General features: G+C 43.0%; 1 protein-coding gene across 1 annotated transcript in view; it reads left to right on the forward strand.

The window, feature by feature from the left end:
• CACNA2D3 (calcium voltage-gated channel auxiliary subunit alpha2delta 3) overlaps positions 1-23,315 on the forward strand; it is an 859,990-nt gene that overhangs the window by 564,396 nt on the left and 272,279 nt on the right. The window contains exon 13 of the mRNA XM_042929688.1: positions 8,751-8,884. Within this exon, the coding sequence (XP_042785622.1) occupies positions 8,751-8,884 (134 nt within the window). The remainder of the gene's footprint in view (positions 1-8,750; positions 8,885-23,315) is intronic.

The raw sequence follows: 23,315 nt of genomic DNA on the forward strand, positions 1-23,315 counted from the left end.
CCATGCCGTGCACACTCCTCTGTCCACACAACACATTGTGGGCAAGACATGATATTCAAAAGAAGAGTTTGTATCTTCTTCACTTGAGACTGGTCAGCATTCTAAATTCTGATTTCAAGTCCCTTCATTCCCCCAGAAAAGATGATGACCCCAAGCTTGGAGCAGGTCTCCCCAAGCTGAATTGGGCATGGGTGGAGGTAATCCCATAGAGAAAAATACATGTGTTCTGCGGGGGCTTAGCACTGTGAATGGGCAGGTGTGGGACATGAGTGGTGAAAAGGTGCATGGACAACCAAATAAACCTTTCTCGCCTTTCCCTTTGCTTGACATTGTCTTGAATTCTCTGCTTCTACTTGGAACAGTCTTTTAAGCCCGTGTCAATCCCCTCATCTTAAAAGGAGAGAACAGCATGGAAGGTTTTTAACATTTCCTTGAAGCACTAACATAACACATTTTACAATTAGTTTAGTTTAGTGGCTGGCTGGCCTCACTAAAAGGTATCAACAATTCTGATTGTCTCAGGATAATGCATCTGGCTTCACTTGGGGCAAAGTATAGGAGAAACATAGGCAATGAAGATATGGGGGTTCAGTGGATCCCAGAGTTCCTCTGAGTGAAGAGGCCATTCTTGAAATAAGTTTTGGAACTTTGTTGACATTTGAAAACCTTGAGCGAACTACACTTTTCCCATTTTTTCCTTTATTTTGTGGTCTTGAAAAGAAAGAGTTCCTTTCCATTTTCAAGTTTTTAAAAAATGTTGCTGTTATTCCTGCCACATTGGATTGTAGTTGTTCCCATCAGCTAGGATGCATTTAGTCATGGGTTCTTGTTTGTATCTGTCTGTGTCCAGCTGATGAAAATTACTCAAATTGAAGTCTTGTCTTAATCAACTAATATTACACCATAATTCAGTTTTAGCCATTGTTTATAAGAAGCTTTGAGGCATCCTTTTGAAGACAATTTAGTCAACTCAGAGTATTCCAGGGCCTGGATATAGAATATAGGCCTTTAGATTTATAAGTTCTGAGTACAGCAACTTGGAAAACCCAAGGAGGTAACAGTAGCTGCCTTGCTGGCTGGGCCATCAGATTCCACAGTGATTCTCCTTCTCTTCCTGAACAAATCCAGTCATTTCCTTCCCTGCCAAAGCAAGTCTGTCTCAAGACGTCTGCCTTCCTCACTCTGCTTCTTTTCTAAAGGGCCTTGTGAATAAAATGTCATTGTTTGCCACTCTTCAAAGTAACAGTCGCCACCAAAATGTTAGCTTCCAGTCATCTGTGCCCATATAAACATTGGCTTCACGTTGCGTCAGTTATGGGGTTTCAGACCATGTAACATCGGTGAGCAAGTATTCTTCTCTGGTCATTAATTAAATCATTGTTTATAGTCTCAGATTGTTATAGTATGGAGGCAGCATAACATTTTTCATCTCAAGTGACATGAGGTCCAGAGGGGGCTCCCCCTTACATATTTTCTCCCTGAGTCAGCCAAGTTCTTCAGTGAAATGGAGCATTAGCATTTGGGGACCAAAACAGACACAGGGGGAGCCCAGGGGAGCCCAAGGAGAAGTCTGCTGGCTGACTGACCGAAGTGACTCAGGAGTCCTAGGGCCAGCACCTCTTCCCCAGGTCAGTAGTCAGGGACCCACTATCTGCACCAGTAGAGTCTGGTAACCATGGAGACAGTTCTCAGTCAGTGCACCTCAGACACTGTCCCCTGGAAACGGATTCCTGGGGACATTCATGCCCCTTGCAGGGGTTCTCTGTCTTGTCCAATCTACTAGCAAACTCCAGAGAGGCCTGGATCTCATTGGTTTGTTTCATTTTATGCATAACTAGGTCCTATCTTGAGGGAACCAGCCCTAATGAGGCAAAGAGGCAAATCATTTTAAACCCTTGAAAATAATCATTGCCACTGTAGGGTGGCTTGTGGATCTTAAAGCTCTGTATTCACACTATTGGAGAAACAAGTGAGCTGGGAAAACTGGAAAGAGGGACCGACTAGCCCAGATACTCCATAAAGCCGTGATGACCTTCTCTAATGTTCAGTGTGCCAAGATTTTAAATAAGCAATGCCTGACTCTCCTTCAGAAATCGTGGTGGAGGGAGTGTTTTCCAGCTGTGCAAATAAAGAAGGGGCTCTGTGTTTGGGTTCTCAACCCATCAGTCATCGTTAGGTCAAATGGAAATGCCCCATGAGTCTCTCTTGGTTGTCCCTCTGGTCAGCTTGTCCCTTTTTGATGGGTTAATGGTCATTTTCTCCTGATCTGAGAGAGAACTGGTGGCCTAAGACCTCCTCGAGCACTCAGACCCACAGTCTTTTTCCATCCCCAAATCCTTAGCTTCGCCATACCTTTCCAAGTGTCTTGTCCCCTAAAAGATTGTTAAATTTATGAGCCCAGAATGGTTGTAGGTGGGATTGAGGGGAAAATGAAAATTGTAACTTTTTGCCATTTTGGAGCAGGTGGGAGAAGGCAAAAATGTCATTCAGATACATTTATGTAATTTTTAAAAATTTTATACCTGTTGACCAATATCTCCCAATTCCTCCAACCCCTGGTAACCACTATTCTACTCTGCTTCTACAAGTTTGGCTTTTTTTAGACTCCACATAGATTTCATGTATAAGTGGTATCATATAGTATTAGTCCTTCTTTGTCTGACTTACTCACTTAGCATGGTGCCCTCAAGGGCCATCCATGTTGTCTCAGTGGTAGGATTTCCTTCTTTCTCATGGCTGAATAATATTCCATTGTGCACATTCTATAAACATGAGGATTGGAGGGGAGAGGGTAATGGTGATGAAGAGGAAGACAGGGCTACTGTTGTTAAACCACAGCTAAGCACACCAAACTGCTTACTCAATGCCAGGTAGAATGCAGAGCACTTTGGTGTGTTATCTCTGACCTCGTAAAGCTTTGGGAGGTGCGTGAGCAGGAAGCAGATTTGGAGAGACTGGCACCTTGCTCTGGGTTAGCAACCACCAGGTGGCCGAGCCAGGATCCAGGCCCAGCTGATCCAAAGCCCAAGCTTAACTCTTCACCAGGCTGTAGGGTTGCCTCTCTTTGGGGGGATGATAGTCCTGTTTCACAGAAGACTTGTGCTTGTTTCCCATCATATGGGAGAATCTAGAAAACAGAATTTAGAGTTTGAGGAAGGACTTTAACATGCCACAGCGCATAAAGGCTAGACCAGGATTTATACTCAGCCTGTGCGTCCCAGAAGTGATCCTGCCTCAGCCTGTGCAGGCGTGTGGTCCAGTTCCTGACATTTTACAAATGGGGACATTAAGGCTCTGAGAGGAGATGAGGTGGGAAGAGTTGGCTCAGCAGTAGAGCTGCAGACAAGCCAGCATTCCTAGCTCTACCGCATGATCCTTCAAATTAGTTTTTTCTAACATGAGATTTGAAATTAAAAATGTAATTTTATTCACAAAGGAAAAGGCTTGCTCCTAAATCTGAGGTTTGGGGCTCATTCCGATGGCTTCACACTTGACAACGATGCCCACCAGGGCCACTGGGCTCCCTGTCCAGGGGGGCATTCTCTCCCAATGGGTTCTTCCCAACTCCTTGAAGAGCCCTCGTCTCTCAGGGCTCAGTAGACCTCTTGCTTGGTCTTTGTGAAAGTCCAAAGAACTGTGGAGACAGAAAGCACTTTGTAAACTACATTTTTCTGCAGAAATAAGTGGGTTTTTTTTCAGCAGTGTGTGCTGTTGACAGGGAGGAGGGAGATAGAACACTGCGAGGGTCTTCCGAGAACACTGCTGTTTCCTTAGGAGATGCACACAAGGTCACACCATCGACCTCGCTGCCCACCTTATTGCTCTGACAAGACTGGAATCTTGGCTTTCTAGTTTTCAGCTTGTCTTATTTAAGAGGCGGGCCGGGGAGAAGCCTCTGAAAAGACTCACTAGGAGCAGTGTCCATCACACCAAAGATGGAACAGGGACCCCGGCATGCGATGTGCACAGAAAGAGTCTCCCACTGAGGACTGACTTACAGGGCCCTCGCCTCTGGCATCACCACAAAGCTGAGTATCAAGTGATGTGCCAACAGAGCATCTCACGCAGAGGCATCTTTTCGACAAGGACCCTTAAGAAATCTCAAAGTAAGGGTGGTAAAATCTCAGAAACACAAAGCACCAGGCTGCCTGTGGTTTATCGCATTGAGTAGTTGTAACCCAGAGTTCACAGAAGGCTGTGTAAGGGAATAAGGTAAATAAATTGATGTTATGTAGAAAAATGAGCAGACCACTTGTAATAGATGGCTAATTTCAGCATTAATTAGTCCTTGGTAATTACCAAATGATTGCTGATTCTGTTTTCTTACATGATCTATGAAGTCCAAAAAAGCACATTAAAGAAGAGAATAAACATTCACGAGCTAGAATTTAAAAGAAATGAAAGTGAGGGGAGGGAGGAGGGCAGGTGGCCAGTCCAGAGAATGAGGAGGGAAAACAAGGGAAGCACCTATGGTTACAGCCAAAGCGGCCAGCCCTCAGTGACTTCCTGTTATCCATCAAAAGGTACATTTGTTAACTAAAACTTATATGAAAACATTTTAAAACAAAAAAGAGCCTTCAGAAAGTTTTTAAGTTTTAATGAATTGGGGCTAGATGATAAATTTGCATTTAGCTTTGCAGTATACATTATTAGTAGTATTTTTATAATTTCAGCTTTTCTTACATTTTATACATCTGCATCCCTGGTCTATGTTTTGAGATAGAAGTTAGAACTGTGACGTGTGACCTTTTCAGTAGATCTTCGGTGCTAATCATTGAGCAGTTCCCAGGAACTTCAGGGGAGAGCTATACATTTCCCATCCCCATCCTCAAATTCTCAGCCACTGAGACACAAACAGCCCACGAGAGTCACCCTCTTGGGGCAGGACCTCTGAGCAGCTGTGCCTGACCCTTCCCAATACGGGGAGAGGCAGTGTCTTCTGTGGTGAAGAGCAAAGGTTTTGGAATCTGATGAACCTAGATTCGAATTGATCCAGGACAAGTTACTGAGCTCAAGTTCCTCTGTATACAGTGAGCACACGAGTTAGGCTGTTGTGTGGCCCAGGTGCAGGGAGACACTCGGACCTCATGAATGTCCCTACATTACTGTTGGTTCCCCCAGACCCCTGTGCCTGGTTTGGGGAATGCTGCTCTGGACAAGATAGGCACCAGATTTTTGTCACATGTCATGGAGTTTATATTCCAGTGAAAGAGAACAGAGTAAAACAAATAAAGGGAAGGTGGAGTGAATCGAAAGAAATAAGTTCAGGCAGCTCATCTCCAAATGATAACAGAAGCCAGTCATGGCAAAAGAGGATAAAAGGTATGCTGGGCAGAAGGGGCAGCAAGTGAAAGGCCCCGGAGGTGGGGTTGATGATGAACATGTTCTGTGAGAGGAAGCAAAAGGCCAGTGAGGTGAAACAGTGGGCAAGGATGGGAGTACAGAAGGGGATTCCATCACCCAGGTGGGAAGGGGCCAGTTGATGGGGAGTCTTGGTGGTCAGAGTAAGAATTTGAATTTTACTGTAACTCTAAACAGAATCTATGTTAGGACCTTAAGAAGGGAGTTGGTGATCTGCTTTATACCTACAGACATTCCATACAACTGCCATGAGGAGTATAGATAACAAGGAGGGAGAGGCGTGAGAGGCTCTGGGGGAGAGATGATGGAGTCTTGGGAGCAATGGAGATGGGAAACAGAATTTTAAATATATTTTAGAGGCAGGGCCAGAGGAACATGCCATAGATTAGCTATGGGGTGTGGTGAGGAAATGATGGCTATCAAAGATAATTCTTATGTTTTTGGCCTAATTGGGCAGTGGCGCCATTTGCTAGGATGGGGAAGACCCACCAGGAGAGGAATGGGTTTGGACAGGGAAATTGGGAGTTGGCTTTGGACAAGTTGAGCCTGAGAATCCTGTTACTCATCCCCATGGAGGTGTCAGGTATACAGTTGGCTATGGGTCTGTAGCTCTGGGGAGAAGCCAGCTTTTCAGAGCTCTAAGTATGATAAGCAAGGCCAAGTGAGTATGGTGTCCCAGCTCAATATCCTTCCAAATGTGTGATTGTGTTTCCTTCCTACTCCCTCCTATGCTAATGATCTCTCTCCCATCCTCCTCCTTACATTCATTCCCTTTCTTCTCTTGGCCCTATTTCGGAAAACCCAAATCAGGGTTTTTTACTGTTGGCTTTGAGCATTCGAATGAAAATACAGACAACTAAGAAAAATTCCTCCTAAGAGATGCTGTCTTCAGTGCACATTTGGCACAGGATCCCCGATTGGAATTGCTCTACACTGTGAATTGTTCGCCCATGTGCCCTGATGGTCCAGAACTTTCAGCTCTCTCCTTCTCCTCTCAATGTGGCAATACTTCTCTTAGCTTGTCCCCTGTGCCTTGTTTTTGGACCTAACACCCTTCCTTCAGAGCCCAAGTTTTGCCTGCTAGAGGAGAGATGAAATGCTTTCTGCTCAGTCACACTGTGATTGCAGTTGCCGTGCATAAAGGGATGATAGCATGAATGCTCTGTCACCCAGCAGCCCTCTTTAATCTTGCCTTTCCCACCTTGCCTCCAAGAAAGGGCCACCTGGAAGCCTTGTGGGAGCACCATCCCAGATGGATGTCCCTAACTGTAGTGCCTGACCTCAGAGGGAGTGCCAAGGTGCACATGGGCCCCCTCCCAGGCCACAAGCTGGAACAGGCACTCACGGTCTGTGCCTTTGGGGCCCTGTTTCCCCTGGGGTGGGAGAGGCCCCAGCCCTGGACAGGAGTGACAATGCATGTTAATTAGCACTGTGCAGAGCTGTCATCAGGAAGCCAGAAGCCACATGGTCCCAACCTGGTTTGGGGTTGGCACAGCAAATTCAAACCAGCTGGCCTTTGTTTGGAAATGCCCTGGGAGTGTTCTAGCCCATTCTGGACAACAGAGGGGCAGGCATTTCCTTACCCCGGGCACTGTTTTAGACGAGAGGTTCTGTAAACACTGTAGCAAGTGCTGTGACGGATCTGGTTCAGGGGCATACATAGCCTTCTCTGATTTGCTAGCAAGTAGGACATGGCGTGAGCTTAGTTGTAAGGGTCCTTATTGAAAGGCATGGGGAGGAAACATAAATTTTGTCCGTCAGTGTCCCCTTTATTAAAATTCTCTCATGACTACCTGCCTGGAAGATAAAGTCTAAACTCCTTTCCAAGGTCCTATGTAACTGTCCCCCCCCACTCATCTCTGATCTTACAGCATCTGACTTCCAGCCCCCCCCCCCCCCCCAGCTCCTTACTCCACCCATTCGGAGTGATTTTCAGTTCCTAGAAGGGGCCTGACTCTCCACTTAGGTCTTCACTCACACCCCTTGCTGTGATGGATACAGTCTCCCTCTAGCTAACTGGGCCCTCACCCTCCAGGGGCCAGCTGCACTGACCATTCCTTGGGGTAGCTGGGTTTAGTGGACTGTCCCTGGTGTGGGTTTCAGCATAATATTGACCGTGCTATTTTGCAGCTGTCTGTTTACTCAGACCTGCCAGGCCCCAGGAGGTCGTGCTGATCTTGTTAATCCCTGCTTCTCCAGTGCGGGGCACCACAAAAGCCTTTCAGAAATGTTTGAATGAAAGCCCCCCACTCCGGCGACCCAGACCTTGCTCAGCTCATGCCTCCTCTGCTAACATCTCCTAGCCCATGGCGAAACCAACAGGACTCAGAGGAGCTCAAAATCAAAACGGTGTCCCCATCACGAGATGATAGCACATTGAAGACTTTTTTTGGTACTTAGAAACCATGTCAAGCCAGCCTATTCAAAACGCAGGTCTGGTGACCACATGAGGCATGTGAGCTGGAGTTTCCGCCTCAAACACACAAAGGGCCAAATTCTGTTGGAGCAGAAGGAGCGGATGAAGAGACTCCTAACCCTGGGTGCACCTTCGGTGGTTGCTGCCTGATACCTGTGAGAACTTGGGCGAAGCACATCTCTTTCGTCTGCCTCAGTCATCTTGTCTTGAAAGTGGGCACAGTTATGCCCACTTCCTCATGTTGCAAGAACAAACAAGACAGAGTTTGTTTACCGAGTGTTCAGTAGATTTTATGCCCCTTCACATTCGGCATAGCTATTGTTACAGTTATAAAAATGAGATGGCCTTTAAATTTTGTGGTTCATAGTTTTCCCATTGGAAATAAAGTCACTAAAGTTAAAAAAAAAAAAAAAAAAGCTCCAGAATGGCATGTAGAGAGGACTCCCATTTCTTACAGAGAAGGTGCATGTGGATGTGTATATGTGGATGTGTTGGGAAAAAGTCCAGGTGAACTTTCTTTATTGGGTTAGCAGGGGCTTTCTCTGAGACATGGGTTTATGGTTGATCTTAATTTTACTCCTTTTGCTTGATTATATTTTCAATATCACATGAACATATTACTCATGAAGTGGGTGATGGGAGAGATGAGATACGATGTTTAAAAAGGAAAGGGAAAAGGGGTGCCTGGGTGGCTCAGTCGGTTGAGCATCTGACTCTGGGTTTTGGCTCAGGTCACGTTCTGTTGCTGATAATGTGGAACCTGCTCGGGATTCTCTCTCTCCCTCTCTCTCTCCCCCTGCCCCACTTATGCTTTCTCTCTCAAAGTAAACAAATACACATTGAAAAAATAAATTAAAAAGATAAAAAGGAAAGGAAAAGAAATGAAAGAAGTTAACTAGAGGCCAAGAAGGAATGGCCTATGCTTGCTCTGCAGTGTACTTCTTCCTGCTATTAAGCTTGTTTCTCTCGGCAGGATTTTTCACCCAGATCTCCACCTTGGCTGATGTGCAGGAAAATGTCATGGAATACCTGCATGTACTCAGCCGGCCCAAAGTCATCGATCAGGAGCACGACGTGGTATGGACTGAAGCTTACATCGACAGCACTGTGAGTCCCTGGGGCCCTTGGGGGAGAGCCTGAGGGTTTTCCTCTGTGAATTCCAGAAGATGGTGTTAACCTTAAAAATAAAACTGTCAGTTGTTTGACCAGCAAAAATGCGTTTATTCAGGAATAGTAGACAATTGCAATCCAGGACAAGCAAGCTACAGCAAAACCGTAGGCAAGTCCAACGTTATTTTATGAAGAAAAAGGAAAAAGTTGGGAGGGGTTGTTTTGAACTAAAATCCACTGGAGAGAAGCAAGAGTTCAAGGTGATGATGGTTTCCCATTGGCTGGGTTGCAAAGGTGCTTGATTTCTTGTAGAAGATGCAATGTACATCTTTTCCTGTTGGGGCCTGTAACTGGTGATCCTTTCCTGTTGAGTAGTCTTCTGTTGGGTCTGTGATTGACAGTTCTTCTGACCGGTCTCCCTTTCTAGCATCCAAGTCCACTTGAGTGAGGTTTTCTTTCATTAATTTTACAATGGCTGTTCTGTAACTCTTCCTCAATAATGGAGTTTGATGACATTTTCCTTTGTGGTACAGTTGTGTTGGTCCTCTGGGCAAGCAAGGTTGGTGAAAAATCATAACATCAGAATGTAACCAGCACTTTTGGCAGGTGTCTGGTCAGCACTTTGTTTTCCTTCCCATATGTGTACAGATTCTATCAGTAGCAGTTATTATGGGCTTGTTAGATTCAGTGCTAGCCATCTGAGAGGCCCAGTCCTGATGATGAATCTTGAGGTCTCAGCTTGGGAAAGTGACCAACGTTTAGCTCCAACAGCGAATTGGAGCCGCCGTAGAGGCCACAGCTGCATTCTCTTCCCAGAGACGAGTGAGAATATGCTTCAATGGTGGTTACACAGGCACTGGATTGATGTTGGAACTCTGGCCATGAACTCATTCTAAAGCAAATTCCAAGCAAAAAAAAAAAAAAAAAAAATCTGATGTAGAATTAGTGTAAAAGGAGGAGCTTTGCCAATCATCTAGTAATGGCTCAATGGCCAGGTTTCTTGTGTAATTTCAGGGTGATTTTTCAGAGTGATAATGAGTCTGATGGGAGTGGCATTTTTCATTTATTGATTGTAAATGTTCTCACAGGGCCTCTCTCCCATCGTTTTTGTTGGGATTAACATCACATTAATCACTGTAACCCAGGCACAGCTGTCCTCTGGAGTGATCTCAATGGCTGCGGTGGGCCGGCTTTTCTCTCCATGAGCTCTCTCATTCTTGCTGCATTTCTGGCAGCTGTAGGTGAATGCAGGGCAAAAACAGCATATGGGGACCCAACTTGGGGGACACCATGGTGGCCTGCCCCTTCCCTGGGAGAAATCACCTTGCATAGAGATGGATGCTAAGCTGAAAAACCCTCTCTGGTTGCCAGGGAGACCTGGGGCATTCATCATTTCCGTAGTCTGACCCCAGTTTGGTTTAAAATCACGGCAATGAAATAGCTAAGCTGCCCCATCTATGTGGGCACCATACTAACAACAACAGCCACAGCAACAGCACTGATGCTCTTATGTGTGGTTGAGTGTGGCAGGAAAAAGCCTTAAAGAAAAGGAGCCATGTGACTATTGCCAAGAATGAAGTGAGCTAGTCACCCAGTGGTTTGAACAGGGTTTGATCAGCCAGTTTGATCAGGCATTTTATTTGTTTCATCAATTTAAGACCTATAAAACAGAGCCTCTATGATTACAACATAGTGGTACCAGCAACCGAGAGATAGGTCAGTAGAATAGGAGGTCCAAAAAAAAAAAACAAGGGATCCAACTACATATGAAAATTCGGTATAGATAAAGGTGTCATCTCAGATCGCTGGGGTCAGGATGGTTTTCATAATAAACGCTTTTGAGAAAACTAGATGGCCATTTAGAAAAAGATGAAACTAGTTCTTTTTGTCACATCCTACCCAAGAAAGAAATCCAAGTGGAGCAGTGGTCCAAACTGTAAAAGATGAAATGATGCAAGCACTTGAACGAAACCTGGGTGAATCCCTCTATAACCTGGATTCAGAGAAAATCTTTCTGGCAATGACTCTAAAATCCAGATGCAATGAAAAGAAACATGAATAAGTTTAACTCCTTAAAGACAAAACCAAATGAAAACCAACTTTGATAAGTCAAAAACCACGATAAGCAAAGTCAAAGGCACAAGGTAACATGAGAGAAAATATTTGCAACATAGAGCACACTTAAGTCATTAATAACCTAATATATAAAGAACTTTTCACAATTGAGGGTAATACCTTAATATTCCTATTTTTAAAAGATGAACAAAAGACAGTAAACAATTTACAAAATAGTAACAATGCTTTTCCACATATGAAAGATGTACAGTTTCACTCGTAGAAAGACAAGAAAAATGAAAAGCACACCCTAGTGAAATACAATTTGGCATCGATCAGAGTGGCAAAAATTAAAAGCCTAACCGTACCCTCTGTTGATGAGGCTGTGGGAAAAGGAACACTCCTAGATTGTGTGTGGGAAGAGAATGGGGACAGCTCTATGAAGGGACATTTGCATTTATCCTTGGACCCAGCAATTCCACGTCTAGGAATGCACTCTGAAGACGAACCTGCAGCAATATGAAAATACATGTGCACAGGTTTGTCCATTACAGAAATGCATGTCATTTCAAAATACTGAAAGTTACCTAAATACACAAGCATAAGAGAGAGATTACGATAAACCATCGTACATACACATCATGGATCTTAATATGAAAAACAGGAATGAGGATGATTTGGTTTTCCTGGTAGATATAGAAGGATTTCCAGGATATATTGCCAAGTAAGAAGAATAAAATGTAAGAGTATAAACAGAGTCCCACCTTTTGTATCAGAAAGAAGAGGAAGTAGAAGGTATAGGTATATATGCTTAATTTTACAAAAAGAAACACAGAAAGGATAACGCATAGAATCAGTTACCTACGACAAGCGGAAGTGCAGAGGAGGAGATAGTGAACGGAGTGAGACACCTCTGGGTACACCGTTTTGCATAGCTTGGATTTTTGAAAGTAGGTTGATGTCCTATGCATTCAAAAATTACAATCGACAAGAATGGGGGGAAAACTAATAGTGAATGCAAACAGAACCAAATGAATCCAACTGAATTTCATATGAACTAAAAATATTACCAAAAAAGGGGAGAAAAAGCAGTACGCTTTTGAATATAGAACTTAGGCACCATGTTAAATCTTGAACAGACTACCCTCAGTCTAGGCGGGAAGGAGAACTGACACCAAACTCCTTTTGGTGTCATGTGGTGTCATGTGGGCCTAGCAAATCTGAATCTGGTTTGTGAGTATGGTAGGATTGAGCAAATGTGTAGATGAGGAACATAAAACAGATGCCTGCAGGATAAGACGGGATGGGAGGTCTCAGAATGAAACCCCAACTCTGTCCCTTGAAAGGGCCTAGACTAAGCAGTGGCACCCCAGTAGCAGTGAGCACATCTAGAACCCGGATCCTAGCTTCCTAAAACCATTCCCCACTAAAACAAACCAGCGTTCTTAGAGAAATTGCTAATTTCAGGGCTTGGGCGGGGAAGGTACCCCTTGCCCCCCTCCCTCCCCCCCCACCCCCCACCAAAGAGCCTAGAATATTTTATGCCAGAAACTAAGAAGTGCTCAAAACAACAGTAAGGTCATCTCACAAGGACACAGGAGTCAGTATGAAGGGGCCCTCACTGGTCAGCTCTGGGACAGTTTGAGCCTCAAAATAAAAGGGACAGTAGTGGAGTATAACCTGTGGAGTAAAACGGAAAGCCATGTGTTCTTACTGATAGTGAACAGATAAACAAATGTCAATGAGATGAACTGAACAGATGAAGTAGGTGGGCAGGGGCATGGTGCACAGTGCCCCGCTGACTGATAAATGTCAAGGGAACCATGGAGACAGAAGATCACCACTTTCCTGCCATTGTATTGAAGACTGGGTGAGGGAAAAGGGCCTCGGTGCAAGTTAAACCAAGGGGGAGATTTGGAGCAGGATATTTTCATCATCTCAAAGATCTTCCCCAGAGATTTTTGACTAGGTGTGAGGGGAAAAAAAATAGTCTCTACACAGTGGGAGAATCCAAATAAAATCTGGCGTGGGTCATCAAAATTAGTGTCACTAGGGGCACCTGGGGGGCTCAGTCAGTTAAGCGTCTGACTCGGTTTCGTCTCAGGTCATGATCTCACAATTTGTGGGTTCCAGCCCCATGCTGGGCTGTGAGCTGACAGCATGGAGCCTGCTTGCGATTCTCTCTCCCCCTCCCTTGCTCTCTCACTCTATTCATTTTTTATTGCTCTCTCACTCACTTTATTTCTCAAAATAAATAAATAAACTTTAAAAATACTAGTGTCACTAATGAGAAGCAAATAGGCATGGCGTGCCTTTGGAAAGGACACATCATACTCATAGAGTATGCCGGCTGAGGATACATAACCTGAAAGTCATGGTGGTGGAAGGTCAGGGAAGAGGGCAAAGATTTTTATTAATATGATGTCTTGCTTTAGATAATGCTAATCACTTAAATCAATAGTTCTAGAGTTATTAAATTACATACACATATGTATATGCACATACATATATACGTTTACATATGAAAGGCAATGAAGAGATCAGGAGAACCCATTGCTACTCCAACTTTTCCATGAAAGAATTCTGGATGGCAGAGGCAAAAATAAATGGTCTGGGAGCAGCTCTGGACATGAAGTTTTCAGAGGCAATGTCTTTGAAGTCTTGTGCTTTATCTCTAACATTCTATGAAATTTGCATTTCTTCTCCATAATCATCTTTGCTTACTTTAAAAATAAAATACTGCTTTAAGTCGCTCATAATTGAGTAAAATGGTATGCCAAGATAACAGAGCTCATTTATTCTACCTCCTCAAGAATCCTTTGATAGACATAAAACTAGCGTCCTCCCGCCCCCGCCGTTATGAATGATAGCTCAGCACCACCTCTGTGCTTTCCAAGCTTCTGTCGTGTCTTTGCAAATAGCCCTGAGAAATAATTCCCCCAGTAGAACATTCTGAGAGTCTCTTCTCATCTTGGTGGGGCTGAGAAACCGGCTGGGTCAGGGGAGACACTGGGGTTTCCATCTTCCTTCTTTCTACCGCTGTTCAGTGAGGACAAGAAGCTGTTGCTCCCATGGCTGCATCTTTGGCCAGGAAGCAACAATCTCTTCAAACTCTGTCTGGGCCTGGATTCTGCCAGGACAAGAACAAAAGCCCCTGTTGTTTGTGTGTGGGCTCAAAAGAGGATTTGCATGCTGAACTTATCTGTAGAGTGGAAATTCTGAGATGAGTCCAACTTGGGAACCACCCACAAGATAAATGGCAGGGAGGCAGCATAAGCAAGACAAGTTTGTGACCATCCTGACACGTTCAGGACAGTCTCAAGCCAGCAGTGCCCTAATATGTCCCACCATGGAATAATGAAAGACACCAAATTCAGAAGCACTTGACATTGGAACTGGTGACCCCATTTTCATAATGTTCTGGTAGCATTGGCAGCTCTGGGCTATATATATATACATATATGTATATGTATGTATATACATATACATATATGTATATACATATATGTATATGTATATACATATATGTATATGTATATATATTTAAGCATTTACAATCTACCTTAGTTTATTAACTGATAGCATTGAATTTATCATTAAAAGAGACCCAGTCTGAATTCCATGTCTATACCATACTAGCTATGTGACCATAAGTCAGTCCCTTAGCTTCTTCAAGTATTGTTTTCTTCCTTTACCATGTGGGGATAAAACCTGACTTCCAGGGTTGACATTAAGGATTAAACATCTGTGCATGGTGAGAATGCAATAAATGATACCTATCATCCTTTCCCAAACTCAGGAAGCCCAGTGGGAATTTTTCTCCTTGGCTATAGGAAGTTTTGGAAATGTTCTCCTTTTTTGGGCTGGTAACTACAATACGGCTTATTCCCTTCTGATAATAGAATCTGGCACTTAGGTATAATGAGTCCCTTGGAAGCACTGTTCGTCTAGAGATGCACTTTAATCCCTTGGAATTCATTTCACTGTAATTACCTACTGTGGGTGGGGCATTAATATCTGGGGTTGATGTCTAGGGTCACTGTCCCCAAGAAGGACTAGCAGCCGTGCTGCACCATCCAGACCAGTCCCCACAGCCTCATGGAAGTAAGTACTGGCCGATTTCCCAAGGCAAGGGAAACACGGTAGGAGCTCTCTCAATTGGCTACCAAATAATGGGCTCAGTGAAACAGTTCGTGCCTCTTGCCCAAAGCACACTGGACACTGGATCTGGAGGCCATACTGGTAGAAGAAGTTTATACACAACTGTTCCAAGTTGAGTTGCGAGCTTACTCAAAGTTAGTTGTCTTCATATTCAGACTTCCCAAACTTGTTGATGCTAGTTGTTATTTTATCATAATTGTATAAATTAATTATTATTGAAACCCATAACTTAATGAGTGTTAAAAGAAAATTGTTACTTCTGTGGATATGTAAATGAATGCATTGGAAAGACTCTACAGATTATTGCTGAAAATAACAATGTGTCAACTGTGGGCCATGTATCTCTAAGACTGGGGAGAAATAGCCTTCCATATATTCAGAGGAAATTGGTACTTAGCTATTTTCCCTCCCTCCCTCCCTTTCTTTCTTCCTTTCTTCCTCTTTCTTTCTTTCTTTCTTTCTCTCTCTTCCTCCCTTCCTCCTCTTCTTTTCCTTCCTCCCTTGCTTCCTCCCTTCCTTCCTTTCTTCCTTCTCTCCTTCCTTTTCATTAAGGGTAAGTTTACCTTGATTTGTTTGTTCTCTCTCAGGTTGATGTGGTAGGTTTGATGGCCAGGTTAGTATCTGCTTCCTATCTTATTGCCTCTTGGTAGCCTCTGGGAACTGTGAGCTCTGTGGACAGTGACCTTACCAAATACAGAGAGGAGGGCCAGCAGTTGGTATGTGCAGAGTTTTGATTTCCAGCTAGAATGACCCACATGCTCTTGTGTCATGGATCAGCATCATGGGGATAGCTGTGTTCGTTTTTATTGCTATGTAACAAATGAGCACAAACAGCAGCTTAAAGTAACACAAATGTATTATCTCAGGGTTCCCATTGGTCAGGAGTCTGGGCACAAGGTAGCTAAGTCCCTTGGCTCAGGGTCTCCCAAGGCTATAGTTCTCATCTGCAGTTCAGGGCCTCTTCCAGGCTCATTTGGATTGTTGGTAGAATTGATCCCTTGCAGTTATAGGACTGAGGTCCCTGTTTTCTTGCTTGCTATCATCTGGGAATTGCTCTCAGCTCCTAGAACCCAAAGTTCCTGCCACATGGTCAATGAGAGGCAGTTCTCACGATGCTGTTTGCTCTTTTCCAGACCAGCAAGAGTGCATCCCTCTAAATAGAACCTTCTTTGATTACGTCAGTCCCACCCACAATAATCTTTTAATTAACTTCAAGTCAATTGATAGCAACCTAATCACGCTAATGATATCCCATCATACTTATACTCAAGGAGAGGGAATTGTAAGGGTCATGTACCTACCATGGCAGAAATCCTGGGAGCTGTCTTAGAATCCTGCCTATTGCAACAGACTGCCCATATGCTGTGGTCTGAGAGGGAAAGATCATGCTGGAAGGAAATACAACCAACACCTCCTCCTTCCTGCAAACTCTCTATTAAAAGCAAGTCTCAAGGCAGCCATGTCTGCTCTTCATCATAAGACTGCTGCTTACCACTAATGCCTCTAAGAGCCTTGAGTCTCTTTGTGACATTGTAGTCTGAAAGTGGCTTTGATTTGTTTCGGACTCAGATACGATTAACCAGACCTGCTGATTAATATCATTTCTACCAAATACTGAAGGAGTAGGTATTTGTTGATTATCTAGTAAACATAGACACTTTATTCCACCAGTTGGCTTAACATGGTCTTAAAAGTCTTCTTTCTCTTTAATTATCTGGAAGTTAAGGCAAAAGGAGTTCCTGTTGGTTGACTCATCAGTCATTATGGCTGAAGACCCAGCAGCAACAAATATAATCATGTAATTGACTTAATACTTAAATGGATAGCTTAAAATGACCCGTGAGTGTGGTACTTTCCCTTTTTATTAATTATGTATTGATTCATACATTTCGGGGTCTGGACAAGCTAAAGATAAAAGTCTATATAGCCTAAATATAGATTCTTGCACATGAGTCAAGGATTGTATTTAACTAAGCCTGATCTAGAATCGGGACTGACAGAATTTTCCTTTCAGGGCCTGTCTTCTCTGCTGATTACTACCCGTCTGATTAAATATTCTGTTTCCTGCCTGGCTGTTCTATTCAATTTGCTTTCCCGGTGAAGCCCAAATAAATGAATTAATGTTAACAACATTAATTATGTTTAATCTAATAAGATCTCATGTATTAATTGACAAAACAGCAAACACCAGAATTCTGAAATTCATGGGCTTCTTATCAGAATACAAGTCATGCACAGTCATTATCTCTTAGGTGCAGAGCAAAAAATCATTAACAATGGAATTTGTTCCATTTTGTAAGCAAATGACTTGTGCTTTCCAGTTGGGACTTAATCATCTTGGGAATGCTACCCAACTTGCTGTGCAGGGTAGACGCTGCATTAAACTGAGGAAGCATCAGCATCCCTGATCAACCCCTCCAGGGGAGTTTCCACAGACCATGGTGACAAGCAGAAGGGAAGCAAAGAAGTCTTTTAGAAACAGTGGGAATGTGACCATTTAAAATAATGAGAATTCATTACCAAGCCCTCCTGCCCCTCCCTGTTGCTGGTAATGCAATTCAGTATGCAATTTGTAGGAACTTTCAAACCAATTTAGTTGCATTTGCAAATTGGACGTGTATCTTTCCTCCTCACCCCCCACTAAGTCCAACTTGGGAGAAAATGCTTCGCATTTGATAGATTGCACATTTGTTTCAGTTTCTCATCTAGGAATGGTACCTAGGCCATTTAGGAGTCGTTTGGGTGATTGCCTTAAGCTACATCGTACTGCCTAGAAGCAATTACTCAGGGGGTCGAAGCCATCATAAAGAAGTTGTTGGGGCTTGGAAACTGAATTTACAGTATTTTCCCAAGACACCGCTGCATATCAAAGGAGTTCAAATCGTCAAAACAAAAAGACACACGTATAGAGAAACATAAACCATCCTGCTGGGTCGTGGAACAGAGAATGCCATCTGCATTACATGGCATGGAGAAAACTGATTACGTTGGGACCTCTATTTCATAGCAGATGGGTTCATTAAATTTAATAGCCTCCAGAGCCTTTAGAAACCGTGTTAAAAACATGTGGAGCATGCTGTGACACTTCACTTCTGCCCCTGCAGTCATTATAACTCTGGCACAGACTATAAATATTATAGTACTTTATTTCCATTGAAACAGATTACTATTATAATTATTTTTTTGCCAGGAGATGGTGATGTTAAAAAGAGTGCATTCTGATTTCTAGTGTCATTTATATTTATCCAAATATTTTTCTTTTCCATTTGATTCTAGATTTCTCTATTAAATAGTGGGTTGTTGTTGTTGTTGTTGTTGTTGTTGTTTGTTTGTTTGTTTTTTTAGCTCAACCTTGTTTTTTTCTTTGAGTTCATGTTGTGAAACTATGAATTCAAAGTATAAAAGTACTATCTTCAGGAAAGATATTCTGATACATTATGGATGACTGTCAACTAATAGAAATGCTTAGAGCTGAAAATGAAAAAAATTAGTTTTTAAGAGTTTTTTTTTTTTATTTTTAGATTTATGGTTGTTTCTGCTATATGGTATGATAATTTGTAACTGTCCCTAAAGAAAGGACAGGCTCTAGAAATAGATAAGATCTTATAGAAATGGATAAGACCATTAAGCCCGAATAATCATTTAGCATAATAGATTATTCAGTATTCTTTGTGTACAAGTGAGAGCACTCAACTCAAAGTAGCAAAGGTCAAAAAGGGAATTCGTGAGCTCCTGGAATCAAGATACCTGTGTAGTTCTGTCCTGAGGCATGACTAGCTTCAGAAATCACTCCTGTGTTTTCAACTTCCAATGAATCTCATGAATTGCTTGATTTCTTGGCTTAGTTCTTGGGAAGGCAGTTTCCCACTCTTTAGGATGACAAACACGACCTTTCCCATCCACTAGCTTTCATTGTTTGATACCCTTGATTTCTCCCTTTCTCTTCCAGCATCTATATCAAATCCATAAAATGTCTGTTTGGGTCACAACCCCATTCTGAGAGGTGAGGTGGAGCTAACTGATGGCTGGAATCTCACAGAGTGGGGAAGAAACCAGTCCCAAAGGTAGTTGATACTGGGAGGGCTGCAAGGTACAGAGTCCTGCATAGACTTTGTCTGTAGACTCCCAAACTAATCTATGCCTGAGATCATGTATTCCATCAGTATGATATTCATTATGGTACCATGTTTTCATTTCTAAGTTTATTTACTTATGTATTTTGAGAGTGGGTGGTGGGGGAGAGAGGGAGAGAGAATCCCAAGCAGGCTCCATGCTGTTAGCTCAGAGCCTGATGCAGGGCTCAATCTCATGAACCATGAGTTCATGACCTGAGCCAAAATCAAGAGTCAGACACTTAACCAATTGAGCCACCCAGGTGCCCTATGGTGCCATGTTTTTAAGCAGTAGAGCTCTTTGTCTAGTGAAATGTTTCCATGGACACTTGGTGTATAATACATATAGAAGCTAAGCTGCTCTAGTGGATGTGGGGAGTAGGGCCATGGAGCCCTGGTTGCTTGGCCACCTCCTGAATGCTTAGGGAAGCTCCAAAGCACTGTTTTGCTTCTCTTTGGCACTGAAGAACCTAGGTAGTATTCTGAGTAATAAGTGAATCAGTCTCTGAAAATGGCAAAATGGAATTCGCTGCTGTGGATTATCTGCTGTGCCGCTAAGCTTATATCAAGGTACTGGGTTGGGTCCAGTTAGGAGAGATGGTTATGGGGATTGGAAGGTTGTGCCCATGGTTGTATTAGAAAACCAAATTGCCTGTGCTTTTTCCCTCAAATATCTGTATTTTTTATATTCTCTGGAGACCAGTTCCCTTGGCCACCCTTATTCACAGGTGAAACACGGTCTTCTTTAAGTCCTGCTTAACATGATATCCCAATTCAAAGCTGACACAGATGGGCTCAGTGTTTGTGATATGAGTTCATTTCTGAGCAAATTGCATAACTTACTCTAACCCACCATCCCACCATCCCATTGAGGTCAGATGTCTACCACTTATCCAATCAGCTGTGGCTAGGGAAGGGTCATATGATGGAAACAGATCAGCCAGAGCTGTGGATCACAGATTCTGTAGGAAAGATTTTTAAGCAAGAGGAAATGACCAGAGTCTGGAGGAGGTAACATTTCTAGACCTCTGTCTTTCTATCCACAGTTTCCATAAGCTGCATCCCCAACTAGGTTCTAATACTAACTCTCAGTACTGTATCTTCATTCCTCTTCTCTGAGCCCCAGGCTCATGGCTTCCTTTTAGTTCCAGCTGCTCCAACAAATATCTCCCAGTCCTTTCCCTGCCTCCCACATCTTGACATCGCCCTTCCTCCATCCACCTGTCTGCTACATGGGGGATAGGAATCCCTCTCCCTTGTGTCCTTTGAGAGCTGAGGGAGGTATGTTGGCCACCACAACTAAACCTGTACTGCTTTTCTCCCCCTTAATGGCCCAAATACTTGGGCACCTTCGATTCTCAGAGCTGATTCTCACGCACCGACCTGGTTTAAACTAAAACGAATGCATTCCTCTTATTACCAGCATGAAGAATAATTAAAATAATCCCAGAGAATCAACCTGTGGTTTGATATCAGCTGCCAGTTTCTCTTCTCTTGCTGCACACAGGGTTTTCTCCATGTAAAAGATGTAATTCTTTTACTTTCATTCCGTAAGCATTGCTGTGCCAAATGCAGATGTACTGTCTGTGACCGTGGCTCACAGATACCATAGATGAGAGTATTTCACCTAGCTGGGCTCTTCAGCTACTTTTATTGAAACATGGCAGAGGACCATTCTTTGCCTCTTGACTTTAAAACATTATTCCTTCCTGGCTGTTCACAACTGCCTGTGGGTGATATAGCAACTGGGGGCTCCTTCAGCATTATTCTGCCGATGATACACACTACTGTTAAATGTCCAGACCAAGCAGGAAGCTCAGTGCCTCAGGGGAAATTCTCTCTAGTTCTGAACAAAGAAAGGAAAAACAAAGACATGGTTTATTCAGGCAAAAGGAACGTGTTTTCAAATCAATTTCCATTATGTTTACTCAAAAAATCTGGAACATCAACATCTTTGCTGGTTGATGGAAACAACTGTTCAACACTCTTGTAATTGATTTCTCTTCCAAAGCAATCACACTGACGGTGACCCAAGATGAAGCAGGAGCAAGTATTCATCCCAGTCTCTTTCTCTCTCACCTAGCACCGTGTAAACGAGCATTTGTTTCCATGTCAAGGATCCTCCTTTGAGGACAGATTCAAATGCACTGCTTGTTCATCAGTTCACCTCCCATGGTTTTCTAAGAAAGGACCCTTGGGAAGGACTGTCCTCACACATTCGAGGACCATCCTGAGGCTAAATTAGATGACTTTTCCTGTCTGCCTCAGAAAGTATTTCAAGGCCCAGCTGCAAAGTGCTTCACAAATGGTTGAGCTATGTTAGCTATCAACCAGTAAGTTAGAGGATCTAAAGTGTGGATTGACTCACCACTGGCTCAGAACCCTCAAGGGGGACCTAAATTTGAATCATTTGATAACCTGACCCCTGTTCACCTGTCATTCTTCTGTTTCAACCTGGCTTTTCTCCATTCTGTGCAGCCTCACCCTACCCACAGATTCATAGTCTTAAGATGTTCTTCTACCTAACGCAAGAAGCAGCCTCTTCCTCCCACCCCAGCTGGGAGCCTTTTGGGCTTATCCCTCACTTTCAGTTCCATCACTATCTCCTCTGGGAAGCATGTCCTGATCTCCTTGGATCCACCCCTAGTCTCAAATGGGGCTTTTGTGATATGCTCTTTTTTTAAAAACAAATGTTTATTTATTTATTTTGAGAGAGAGATAAAGAGAGCAGGGGAGGGGCAGAGAGAGAGGGAGAGAGAATCCCAAGCAAGCCCCGTGCTGTCAGCACAGAGCCCGACACAGGGCTTGATCCCAGTGAACCATGAGATCATGACCTGAACTGAAACCAAGAGTCCGATGCTTAACTGACTGGGCCACCCAGGTGCTCTGGTCTTGTGATGTGCTCTTAAATCATCTGGCACCATCCCAGAATCTTGTACTATATCAGAAATTCCGCATATGTACATTTTTTATCTCCCTGAACTGTAAACTCTTTGAGGAAGTGGATGAAAGTGAAATAAAGTAGCATGTTGTTTGTCATATACCACCAGCCTCTTTTTACTACTCACTAGAGCTTTTTTCTCTCACTCTACGCTGTATTTCTCCTAAAAACATCCAATGAGACACCAAGAAGTAGGAAAGAAATAGTATAGAATATTGGCTACAAAGAGGATGGCTGTACCAAGTAGAGTTTAAAATACTGTCCCCAAAATATGGCTGTCTTATTTGTCAAGTTCAGGTCTGAAACAGCTGGTTTATATGAATGCCAGCCTCATCTACTCAGTGGAAATCACTGATTTTAGATGGAAGAACAGGGAACTTTCAGGAGTGAACCAGATTTCTGCAATGTTCCCTTTCTATGCATATTGTTAAGAGCAATATGTTGGGGAAAGGGTTGATTGCTTAAGGCACATTGTTTATACTACATTACTTAGGTCTGATGGAAAAGTTCCTAACAGTGGTTTTTTTGCTGAAGATATGGTCTATGGATGAAGAGTGGAATGTGATTTTTCTTGGTAGGGCATCATCATAATTTAGGTGGACTCCAAAGACATTTGATATTGGGAGAGGCTGGGAAAAATATTCTGGTCCATGGAGCTTCTTTAGTATTAGCATTCAATTCTCCATCAAAATATAAATGCTGTCTGCTTTTAATTACCATCTTTATTCAGGCCAAGTTAATTACTCTGGGCCGCACTGGAAAGGAAAATTCCCAGAAAGTCTGATATGATAGAATCACAGTGTGTTTTCTGAAGAAGATGCTGAGAAATCCTTAATGAATTACGGTTTCAATATAACTTTTGCAACAGAATACTAACGGAATGAGGGGGAAAAAAACAGAGATTTTTGGCAGCTGTTCACCATCATAGCACTTGACAATCTGCTTCTTATTTAGTTTTCTGTTATGTGAAAGCTTGGAATTCTCAAGAAATATCGATCACTGCATGACAATACGTTTGTAGCAAACCGTATTGTGTTGCAAAAGCTCTCCTTTTAAAGTGAGATTTCTGACTCTGTTTTGTTATTAAAATGTGTGGGTCTTTTTACTTAGAAAATAGTGTGGTTTTGTTAAACATAAGTTATTTAGAGGTTAAAATAAT

The sequence above is a fragment of the Panthera leo genome, chromosome A2 (assembly GCF_018350215.1).
Source record: "Panthera leo isolate Ple1 chromosome A2, P.leo_Ple1_pat1.1, whole genome shotgun sequence".
Taxonomy (NCBI): domain Eukaryota; kingdom Metazoa; phylum Chordata; class Mammalia; order Carnivora; family Felidae; genus Panthera; species Panthera leo.